Here is a 12,321-nt window from a genome sequence, read left to right as displayed (position 1 = left end):
GTTTTTGTAAACATCTTCGAAGATATGATTCTATCAATATACCTTTAAATTTATTCATAATGGTAAATTAATAACCAACATGAATAAAGTATATCATAACACAATAACACTTTTCAGATAAAACAGGTATTTATTAAAAGAATGTCCTTTATAAATAATTTGTCTTGCATTTTAAACTACATTTTCATACACGACAATATTTAAAAGTGCTGAGTATGGTAGGATAGTCAGCAAACGCCAGTGTAAACAGACCTTTTATTTTTCCTGCTTTGCAGAATTTTCTCTTACTTTTTTGCCTTTTTTTTAAAATCCCATTTTGTCAAACACTACAACAGTTAAAAGAGTTGCATAGGGAATAAAGAATAGCCCTTTTTTTTTTTTTACAAAAGTCTTGTCTCCTGAATTCTGTATAAATTACAAAACCAAAAGATCTTAAGAAATGGTTAGCTAAATTGTCCACATCTCCCCACCACACCTCTTAAGCTTACAGATTTCAAGTATTGTAAGTAAAGTAATAGGTATATTCCCAACCACACATACTTCTGCCCTTTGACACATGTTCAATAAATTAAATATGAAGAGGTAGTGAAAGAGATAAAGAATGAGTCCCTTCCAAAATAAATCAATGGCATAATTGCTAGCAACGAAGGACTTACACTGGGGAAATATAGCTCTCAAGGACACTAGATGATCAAGAGATTCCAGTATTATGCAAGCATGTGGGGGGAGGGGCACTGTTGGCACAGATGTTTAGGACTAGAATGAACAATCCAATGAACAATACTTAATGTGATCTATACATTATTTTCTTTTGGCCACTGCAACAACAGAGGGCAAAATTCACAACTTTGCTCCAGCAAAAATTCCCCTTTAATGAATGAGACTTGGAATGCTTAGTGAATGCATCCACATTAAGATGTAGATGAACTCAGGAATAACTTGCAGGCAAGCAGCTAACATTAAAGAACTTGATTCTATTTGTTTAACACCATATCTTCATCATGGACAGCAACGAGAACTTCACTTCGAGGAGAAGAATCAGTTTATAGAATGTCCCCAAGCATCAAATCTAAAGTTCATAATAATATCTTCAATATGTATCTGTTTTGTGGCACCTTAACAATTCTTCAAATAAAACCTCAAGACTGAATATTAAAATGAACAGGTTCTAAGAACAGGGTGGGGTTTTTTGGTTGTTTGTTTAGAAATTTTGCTATTTCTTTTTAAAGATGCAAGCACTTAGGGAAATTAGGATTTAAAAAAAATTCAGGTAGCTACTTACAAAACTGAACTAGCAGCAAAGGAAAGGATCTCCAAGGGATTTTTCAATTGCACATTTGGGAAAATGGGAGTTTCACAAGAGAAAAACAGCTCTTGGCTAAATCCATATTCATTATAGGATGGCTTGTGCAAAAGATTGACCCTGGCAAATTCAACTCAAGGTAAACACAGGACCCCATACTGTCTTCATTTTTACTGGTGCTCAGAAAGATGTTTATTTTAAAAAGAAAAAAGAACAACTCTTGCCACTATTTTTGGGCCAGTAGGTTTGAATTTAATATTTATTAAATCTCCACAACACTGACCCATAAATGAACCTTTCAAATTAGGAATGCCAGAAGATATTCTTCCTTAGCTTTTTCTTTAAAAATATAAATTTTCCTTTTCATAGGACAGAACTTTTAAGAAAAGCAAATATATAGACAAATGCTAGTCTCCAATGCTGACCAAAATGCTACATTTATGCATTTTTTAAAAAAATTATCTTTTAAATTAAAACCATAAATTTTTCTAGACTTGATTCTGTGAATGGAAGATTTTTTTGTTTTGTTTCTTTCCATTTATGAATTACATAACATTACACAACAATTTTAGATAACTGGATAGCCAGTCTTTAATAAATCCATTACAGTATCTGACATCTGAAATGTACATTGATTATCTGTTTTTATAACAATTATAAACAATGTCAGCTTATAGACTCTGTCTCTCCATTTGAGTTTTTTCATGTAGCTTGTGCTTTGATGTTTGTTGTTAGTTTTGACATTTCTGTAATGAAAGTACCACAATTCTGGCAGTCAATAACCAGAGAAATCCTCTGTTTTGAATTTTAAATAAATGATGATAAATAACATTCACTTCTTGCTCTTTTTCTTACATAGAAATGTTGTCTGTCTTATATAGCAATGGATTTTTCTCCACAGAACATGGGGAATAACATTGCTAAATCCAAGTCAGATTGTTTTCTGGTTCACTCCAATAATCCCTACGTGTGTACCATAAGACCATATTGCACACAATGTTCTTAAATATAGATATAATTTATGTTGTTGGATTAAATATTGCAACAACTAAGTGATAAAGTGAAGCAGTTTTGCTTTGCACATGCAGTGTGAGGATACACAAGGAAACTCTTCATTAAAACGACAAGAACATCATTGTAATCTTAACTGCAGGTGTAAAAGTATTTGAATAAGTGTGATTTGGCAAATCTACTTTCCCTCCCTTCCAAAATCAAGAATGATAGACCTTGATAAATGTAGACGAAGACCTTTGTATGTATTTGTTTGATTCACAGTAGCCAGAGTCGTGCCAAACTGTAGTTCTCCAGGAACTCAGTTCCAGGTATTATTGAACTACTAAGGTGAAGACAGATGTAATATAAAAAAAGAGCTTTCAGTTCACCCCTTAGCTCTGGTTGAACCCATCTTCCCATCAGAATCAGCAGCTGAAATGGCAGCCATGAAGAACAATGAATTGAAAAACTGGCACGCTTTCCAGTCTTGTCTCTTTCCCTACCTACCCCTGTCCACCCAAAACAAAAGGACAGATGGACATTAGGCCATTTATCTGTTTATTTCCTGCCTTCTTCATTTACAAAGGAAACTCTTCTTAAAGTGCAAAATTGTTCCAGCTATTGCAGGGGAGGTTTCTTGGTGACATCGTGGGGGTGGGGCTTCACAAATCAGCACCATGCATAGCCGGCTCCAGCTCCAAGAGGCAGGACCGGATTTTCCAGAGCTTGACTCTGGAGTGGAAGGGTACATTTTGGACTAAATGCAGTGAAGGTGCTTCCAGAGCAGCCTGTTGCTTTAAAAATTTTACGTCTGTCTTCATCTTAATAGTCCTTACCCCACCCATTCCCCCAAAGCTAAATCAAGATTTCAAATCCCCAAACCATTTTTAAGTCTCAGAAGTAGAGCTCCTTGTACTTTCGAGAAGAGATTTATAGATCTGAGAGTTCAAAAACCTAGGGAAAGAGTCTCTGTGCATTAAGGTGTAGATTTGAAGTTGAGCATCTTCATACATATGACAGTTGGGGTCCAACAAATTTCTGTTGATCACTTCTCGTACCCGTGAATCTAAGCTAACCTAAGGAAGAGAGGAAAAGACAATAAAATGTTCACCTTGAAGAACTGCAGATCAATCAGCATATTTTTAAATTAAGTACAACTGGACTTATTGGGACGTTACCTATAAAGAATTCTCTTCGTAAGCCCAATTGCAATTGGTACACCATATATATTCTCCAGTCTTCAAATCAACGAAACCAAAATTAAATCTATAAATTTAACTTGTCTGGACTAGAGAAGTGTTTGCCTTGGTGTAATGTCTTCACAACACTGATATTAAATATAGTATTCTTTAAGCCCAGGACATATGTAGAAACCATATTGGCGCCAAAAGCAAATTGCCATTGAATCTTTAACTGGGAAAATGTTTACATTTGCCTTGGTACCAAATATCATACTTCAGGTTTTTTTTAAAAATTCAGTGAAATTATAACTGAAACAAAACACTAATATTCATTTGATGATAAGGATTCTGAAATGTGTAAGTTAAACAATGATACCTTATCTTATCCAATCTCTACTAAGTGAGTTAAATTTGCTACAGAAGTTTAATGACAATGTAAATACTGCAGTTCCACAGGTGCTTTTCCCAAAGGGAACTGGCCTTTCTTGGTTTTTTTCTTTGAAAGCATTCCACTTCTCCTCCAAGAAGCTTCTTTAGTTCTAACAAGAAGTTTCTGGGATGAGAAGTGTAATCTTTTCAAAGAAAAACAAACAGTCAAGTTGCCTTTTGGAAAAGCAGCTTTGGAATAATAATGACCTGGATGATTGAGAATCTCTATAGACATCAATGTATGTAATTAATGCTATGCTACAGTAAACAAAGAAAAATGTAATTGCTTAATGGACGCGAGAGGAAATTATGTTAAAAATGTAAGCCTGCACTCCTAAACACTTTTACACTGTAGAATAAATCCATCTGAATTGTTTGGATCCAGAGTTTCCTGTCACAAGTAGAAAGAAATCAAGAGTTCCTCCTGTTGGAAGAAATGGAAGGATGAGAAGTCGTGTATTCTGGGGATATAAAGACAGATAGATTAGCGGAAAATTGCTTTCAAAGTTTTGCTCATGGAAATTCTGGATCCATTACAAAGATCCTATTATACACAGGGGTGGGATTCTACCAGTTCGCACCTATTCACTAGAACCGGTTGTTAACATTCCACGCAATTTGGAGAACCAGTTGTTAAAAGAAATTACTGGCCTAATCCTATAAGGAAGGCAGGAAGGAAACATTCTGGTGTTGCTTACAGAAACTTCCTCTCCGTTAACCCTTATTACATTCTTGGCAGGACTAGACTTCCTGTCTCAGGAAGGTCTCTGGAGTTTTTTTCCCTTCCTTTGCTGGTACTTTGCTTGTGTGGAGTGTCCATTCAAAGTTACAATGGCCCTGAAAAAAGTGACTTATGACCACATTTCACATTTACAACTGTTGCAGCATCCCTACAGTCATGAGAGGCCAGGTGAGGAAATGCGTGCCTCGATGTGAGTGATATTGAGTTGGCCACGCCCAGCCAATAACATGACCACCAAACCACGCCCACCAACTAAGCCACACCCACAGAACCGGTTGTTAAAAAGTTCAAATCCCACCCCTGATTATAAACATATTAAATATAAACACACACACATGCACGCGCGCACACACACACACACACACGCTTCCATGGCTGAAGGTATATTCAAACCTTAGCTTAACATCTAGGATTATTCCAACAGTTTATTCATTATACCGCCCTATTATCCATCATATGGTATCATTTTCTGACAGTGATTTCTGGTGGTGAGAAATATTCTAAACGTATCACACTGTACATGCAAACAGAGCATTGTGCACATCCAATATTCTTTGGTGGGTTTTAAAAACTACCTCTTTTGGCGATAGTATAGAGATGTAGTCTTCATATATAAGTCTGGCTTTTTCTTCAATAGCGTCCTTGTTCTGTTCTTTTTTCAGGTCTTCACATGCTAACCAGAATAGGAGGTTCTCTTCGCTGTACTCTGTTCGAAGAAATTCTCTGAAAATATTCCTACCGGCTGGTGTTTTCATCATCTTGTCAAAATTCTGAGCCCAAGATAGAATTTCATCAGCAGTAGGATTTTGGCTGCAAAAAAATAGCAATCACAAAGACAATACCCGAAAGTGTCAAACCAGTACAAATATTGCCATATAGTAGTCTGATTTGCAGCTGGTCTTATATTGTTTAATGGGATTTATCCCAATGAAGTAGACACAGTGTTGTAAACCTGAGTCCTGAAGAAGCCATATTGTTTAAGCCAGTTACAACAAACTTGTTTCTCTAGAAGGTGTATCTCCTGGGCCACATTGTGTAGTCTACACGAAATGCTCTTTATTTTCCATTGGACTTTGCTTAATAATAATACTGGGCTGAAATGTCTTCAAATTTCCCCAATTTTTCCTTACCAAATGGTTATTTGTGAGGCATCCTGCTGCCTCTTGTTCAGAAGCTCAGTGCCTTCCAAGCACTCCTTCTTATTATTTTTTCCCCACAAGAATCACCCTGTGAGAGGTAAATTGGGCTGAGCGAGATGGTGGCTGGCCCAAAGTCACTCAGAGAATTTCTGTGGCTGAGGATACACTAGACCAGAAGTGGGGAACAATGGCCTTTTAATGACTTGTGGACTACAACTCCCAGAATTCCTGAGCCACTGTTGCTGGCTCAGGAATTCTGGGACTTGAAGACTACAAGTCATAAAAGGGCCATGGTTCCCCACTCCTGCACTAGACTCTAGATCCGTGATGGCAAACCTATAGCACACATGCCAGAGGTGGCACACAGAGCCCTCTCTGTGGACACCCATCACCATCGGGCTGTCTAGTTTCTGGCCAGCTGCCTTTGCGGGTGCTGGAGCACCAGAAAACAGCCAAAAAATCAGCCAAAAAACAGGGTGTTTGGGGGGCTTTGGGGGCCTTTTTCGGCCATGTTTTCGGCCATTTTGGGGCTGTTTGGGGGGGGCAAAAATGGCCTGAAAACATCCTGGGAACATCCTGAAAATGTCCCCCAAAACAGCCCAAAAATGGCTTGAAAAACAGCCTGAAAATGGCCCCCCAAATGGCCAAAATCAGGTTATTTTCCAGGCCGGTTTCAGGCCCTTTTTTTTTGACCCAAAAAATTGCCTGAAAATGGCCTGAAAAATGGCCTGAAAATGGCCAAAAGCAGCCAAAAAAACAGGTATGCACACACTGACCAGCTGGTCTTCGGTTTTCTGGCACTCTGGCATGTGCCCTGAACATGCATGCACACGAGTTCCAGTTTGGGCACTCAGTGCCAAAAAGGTTTGCCATCACTGCTCTAGATCTCCCTTTTGCCAATCCAACATCTTCACCACTATACTGCACTATCCTTCAATTTCTTTTAGTTGTATTTTTTAGTTTACTTTATTGTCGTGAGGCAGTAGAGTATGTTGATACTGAGTTGTTGTTTTTTTACTCCTTATTAGCTAGTTTTTCACCACTTTGCAACTTGCCTGACTTGTCAAAAATACAAAACATTAGAAGAACTGCCTGTTAATGTATTTCTTTGGGATTTAATTGGCATGGGAAGTAAAAAAAAACCCAGCACTGGAAGACTTTACAATGAAATGCAGGATATGAACTCATACCTGAACCACCTTCTAACTTTCCTTTGAAGAGGGCCTGAAAGTGATTTCTCTTTCTTCCAACTGGATTAAAAAATATTAGACTGTGCAGGAAAGATGCTCCACGCGCTCTGAATTAGTCAAAGCCCACCAAAAAAAATTGCATCTAATCAGTGAAATTGCTCCTCCATCAGCATCAAAGTATAAGTCTAATCACAAATTATCTTTCAAGTATGCACCAATGAAACATTATAAGGCTGCTTGGAATGGATAGCTTTTTGGCCTCAAGGGTTGCCTTTTAGTTCTTTTCAGCAAGAATATGTGGTTGAAACAGTTGGCAGAGAAAGGAAGAAAGGAAGGGAAAGAAAGAAATAACAATGGAAAGAGAAATCCCAGTGAGCTACCAAAAACCTTTGTTAGATAATGAATATGTAACATGTACCTGTTTCTTTTTTATATTGACCCGAGCACCTCCATGGTTCTCTTGATTTAGACCTACTGGCTTGAATGATATTCAATTAGCAGGTATTTCTTTTGAGAAGAAAAAATATAAATGTTTCCAGAATACAGAAGAGGAAATGGGAAGACAGCCACCATTTCATCCTCAAATTAAGGACGCTTCCTTCATCTTGAGATATGCTTGGAATACTAACTTAAAACATCATTGTGCACAGGCACCTGAAACCTTATTCGGGTTAGCTTTAACACCCATAATGGAAACAGTGAGAAAAAACCAATGCGTGCTTCAAGATGACATGAAAAATTGTACCCAGTCTATAAATCATACCTATGCAACTTACGGCTTAGTTCATATTGTGTGGTTTATAGGCTCACTGATCCTTTCTGGCTACCATTTGTTCTGAGAGAGACCTACTACTGCGACCAAGAAAGTCAGTTGGATTAATTCCCAATTGAATTCATGATGGAATGATGAGAAATTCCTTAACGCCAAATGCTTCAACCATTGTTTTTGTAACAAATATCTTTTAATGTGTCCCTCTGCTTCGATCTGTTTATTTTGGCTTTTAATGAAAAATAAAACATCTTCCTTTTATTTAGGAAGAAAATATATCTTTTATCATTAAAAGAAGTGGGAAGATTGATGATGTACAATATATTTACTCTATGTATGTGTGATAATATTCATCATACTTTTTGATAAACTTATGCATGTTTATGTTTTTTAAAACATTTTATAATCCAAATATGGATTGAAATTTTTTAAATAAACAATTTATGGTTTCTTTGGCACTTTGATCTTTTTTGTTCTCTTTATTGGCAGTGGAATTATCAGGGAATAAAAAAAAATCACCGATCAATTGATAGGGACAGGTGAACTTAAAGAGATAGAAAAACAATCACTATTTATTCCACTGGGAGCAAATTTGTGTGCTTTGTTCTTATCAGAGTTTATAATGGCACATTGACATCAAAGCAGACTATTATTTATTATTCCCTGATGAATTTCTGAATTTGGATGCATCAGACTTTGCTGTTGTATAGTCTACTGGTTTTATGTTTCCCAGATCAAAACTTGTTCAAAAACATCTTTTCAAAAGTATGCTAATGGATGCTATGTGCAAACAGCTGCAGATATTACCTTTTATAAATAGTTTAAATTTTAAAGCTATCTGCAGAATTGAAGTGCCAAAGAACAAGTAGGACATTTTGTGTGCGTGTTTTTTTTAAAAAAATAAACATTTCTTCAGAAATGGATATTTCTATATTGTAGGAAGTTAGCACCCACCCACCTCCTTGAAAAATGAATTATCCTGGGAAATATTAAAAAGGCAGAATATTTCCCCGAAAAAGAGCAGAAACTCAGAAGCAGAAACTCACCTCAGAAGCAGAAGCTCACCCCCACCTTTGTTAATGGCTGGGCCATTAAGGCCTGGGCCAGAATACATTACATAACAAAGATCTCCAGGTAAAGCTATAGCAATTGCTCAAAAGCCCTTTCAGTGCATCATTATCCAGCAAGGCTCAACCAAGCCTGGAACTCAGGACAGCCTACAGAGTTGCCCCTGCATGGCCTCATGGGACTCTGACAACCAATCAGAATACAAGCTTCAATTCAAATCCCAACAAAGGTTATAAAACCCAGGCACTCTCAGCACCTCAGCACCTTTCTTGATCTCTTCCTTCACCTTGAAGCATGTGATCATCCTTCCTTTTCACTCTGGAGCTCCAGGCCATGTGGTCCTGTCCACCATTAAACCTTCCAAACAGCCTCCATGTTTCCAGTGTCTTTTTCCCCACTTGGAACTGAACCCAGAAGGATAATTCTTCCAACAATACATTAGGAAAACTGTGTGCAAAATCTCTATATAAGAAGATGCAAATGATTCTTTTTATTTTACATTTAGAACATTCTTTTAAAAAAACCCTGAAACTCAAATACTGTGCTGATAAACTGGTAAGCTGGACAGCATTGTTTTTCAGTTGTGCCCGACTCTGACACCATGGACCATAGCATGCCAGCCCCTCTCCCCTCTATCCTCCACTATCTCCCAGAGTTTGTCCAAATTCATGTTCATTGTTGTTGATATTACCTAACTGTCTCTTCCTCTGAAATCCCCTTCTCCTTTAGTAATTTATGCTGCAGTATGCAGTCTAAAAAATGTCTCACAGTAGTAGGTGGCAATAATTGCCTAACTTTTGTTTGGATTTAGAAACTAAACAGGGTTGACTCTGGTTCCTACTTGGATGAGAAATTACAATGGAATTCTAGGCATGTCATTTAAATTGGAAAGTTGGAATAATCTGAAAGGAGGCATGGGAGAATCAGTTTCTTATTGCTGTCAAGAAAATAGCAAGGATGTGTCTTTACAGTCAAGCATGATTTGAAGCTTTTCATACACACACACATGCGTGCACACCCACATACTCATATCAGGACTTCTGATATATGTATGAATGAATTTCAAAATATATATTACCATCTATTTGTGTGGAGAAATACATTATCCAAATAGTATAAAGGATAAAAAAAATGAATCCTTGGCAGATGATAATAGGGAAACTGCTTTGAAATTAGACACAGTATTACAGAAAGATACTTTGACCACAAGATGGCACTGTGATGAAGTGCAAAGCCAGAGAAAACTAGGAATGAAAATTGTAAATACATTTTCACTTTAAGAAAAGCGGCTTTAGAAAAGCACCTACAATTGGAAAATGTATAGCAGACAGAGAATTTGAGAAATATTTCAGAATTATGCCGATAAACCCAAGTTAGAAGTGAATGCACCAAAATGAGAATTGTTATAATTTAATGGAGGAAATGATGAGTAATTCTCTGTCTGAGAAAGAAATGTTGAGAAGTTTTTTTGCTACAAGAGTGATATAAATGCTTTCTGTCTTCCAAAAATCTCACCTGAAAAAAATCATCTCTGTGAATTTTAGACATTTCCTCCATTCTTATTGGGATATTTTAAAGTAAGCTATTTAACAAACCATTGTATGTTGTTGTATGTATGTAAAGTACATATGTCCTCTTTCTTCTATGCCTTAATTGTTCTTTTATTGTTATGGAAGAAAAGCTTATTCTGGTTTGGGGCATTTTGGTTACATAAGGTAATTTATTATTACCCCTCCCAATTAAAAAAAAAACCACTTTATACTTTGAAGTATACTAGTTTAGATTGTATTTTAAAATGTATTTTTAAAGAAAAAGGCAAGCAGTTGAAAACGTAGATTCCTGGTTGCAATTGTATATGACTTTTTCTTATGTATGTGTATGCTTAGGAAAATCTCTGTGGACTCAACATCAGGTAAGGCATACAGCTACTCATGATTTAGCAACTACCTTAGGTAGTGACTATTTGCAGATAGATGGTAATAAACAGTAATAAAAAAAATCATTTTCTAACCAGTGTGTGCATTAATAACAGCAAGAGCCTTCAGTGTGAAACTGATTAAGGCCTGATCAGTTTCAGACAGCAGTGGGAGGCAGGAATGTTCTAATCAACTAATTAAGGTCACAGAGCTCAGCTTGTTAACTTCCCATTAGCATTTCTTAAGAAAGCACTTTGCCATGGAGAAAAGTAGCTCAGGAGGAAGACTGCAGTTGATGTAAAAAAGCTCTCCCCCTTGTGAAGGGACAAAAAAGGTGAATAAACAGGTCAGCCACAGGACATGATCTCATATTGCTTTTGTCTCATTCAGATAAAGTTAAGAGAACTTTATCTGAATGAGACAATAGTCTCAAAGGAGCTTTTTCAAGAGGCAAGTGGACTTTCTGGTTTTTCTTTGAAGATGTTTCACTTCTCATTCAAGAATTTTCTTCAGCTCTGACTGAATGGTGGGGGATGGAGTTGAAGAAGCTTCTCAGATGAGAAGCAAAATGTCTTCAAAGAAAAACCAGAAAGTCCTGCTGCCTCTTGAAAAAGCTCCTTTGGGACAGCCATGACCTGGTTGACTGAGAATCTCCATAGAATGAGACAATAGCAACCTGGGTTCTCCCCAGCATCTCTCTCTCTTTCTCTCTCCCCCGCTCGCTTCCTCTTCCTCTTCCTCTCCCTCCCTACATCCTCCCTCTCCTACCCCCTGCCATCATATGCCCACTTATGGCCATTTTATTTAAAAACTGGAATGGAATATAATCAATAAACAAGGAGAGAGTAAGAATGAACCTCAGCACTTTCCCCAGACAATACAAATGAAAAACTTACCACTCTTCAATGACCTGGATGTTCTCCAGTTTGCTAGTGTGTGTTGGTCTTCCTGTGCTGTCCCCTCTGTCTTCATTCCTAACAGTGAGGCTGCAATGTAGTACAACACTTTATTTTGTCTAGAGAAAATTAATGTAAAGTAATGAATGTAAAACATAGAAAACAAGCCAGAGCTTTAAGAGAAATGGCAGAATTAAGGCGAGACTTTTCTGTGAGCGAGTGAAAACCAATGGTTGACTCCCCCATAAGAAAGTTCCCTGGTCTTGGAAGGCTTCCATTAAGAGTATTTCCTCAACTGACATAATAAGTCCAGGAGAAGGAGAATATGCCTTTTTATAAAAATACATACAATTTCTATAACATTTCATTCAATGGCATAATTTAAATCTCTCCAGTACATCTTTCTATCTACATTAAGTAAAATCACATGCATAGAAACATGCTGAGAAAGAAAAAAATATAGGTGTTTTATTATGCTCTAATTGAAGACTAAGTAGAAGAATTTAAAACCACTAACTAAATTCTAACTGAAGCATTTATTTATTTTTTGCATATTTTAATAGCTCTAATTTAGCAGTGCTATTAGTCAGTTCATAACTCCTCTATTGCAGTGGCTACTGGTCTTTAATTTCCAAAAATTGAAGTCATAACATTTTCCTTCCTTTTCCTATGAAAGGGGCTTGGATTTTTTTTCC

General features: G+C 37.0%; 1 protein-coding gene across 4 annotated transcripts in view; it reads right to left on the bottom strand.

Moving 5' to 3' along the window:
• Positions 1-1,711: 1,711 nt before the first annotated feature.
• Positions 1,712-12,321, bottom strand: part of RGS17 (regulator of G protein signaling 17) — a 63,352-nt gene continuing 52,742 nt past the window's right edge. For 3 of the 4 annotated variants that reach the window (XM_087939330.1, XM_087939328.1, XM_026705029.2), the window contains 3 exons: positions 11,627-11,716; positions 5,224-5,458; positions 1,712-3,372 (listed from right to left, as the gene is read on the bottom strand). In XM_087939330.1, coding sequence (XP_087795456.1) covers positions 3,184-3,372; positions 5,224-5,458; positions 11,627-11,716 — 514 coding nt within the window. In that variant the 3' untranslated portion in view covers positions 1,712-3,183. The remainder of the gene's footprint in view (positions 3,373-5,223; positions 5,459-11,626; positions 11,717-12,321) is intronic. The other variant, XM_087939335.1, reaches the window with a different exon arrangement.

Source organism: Pseudonaja textilis, chromosome 1 (assembly GCF_049901715.1).
Source record: "Pseudonaja textilis isolate UNSWEBS1 chromosome 1, rPseTex1.2, whole genome shotgun sequence".
In the NCBI taxonomy this organism is placed as follows: Eukaryota; Metazoa; Chordata; class Lepidosauria; order Squamata; family Elapidae; genus Pseudonaja; species Pseudonaja textilis.
The sequence above is the reverse complement of the archived record's forward strand: the minus strand, read 5'-3'. Positions and strand labels throughout refer to the sequence as shown.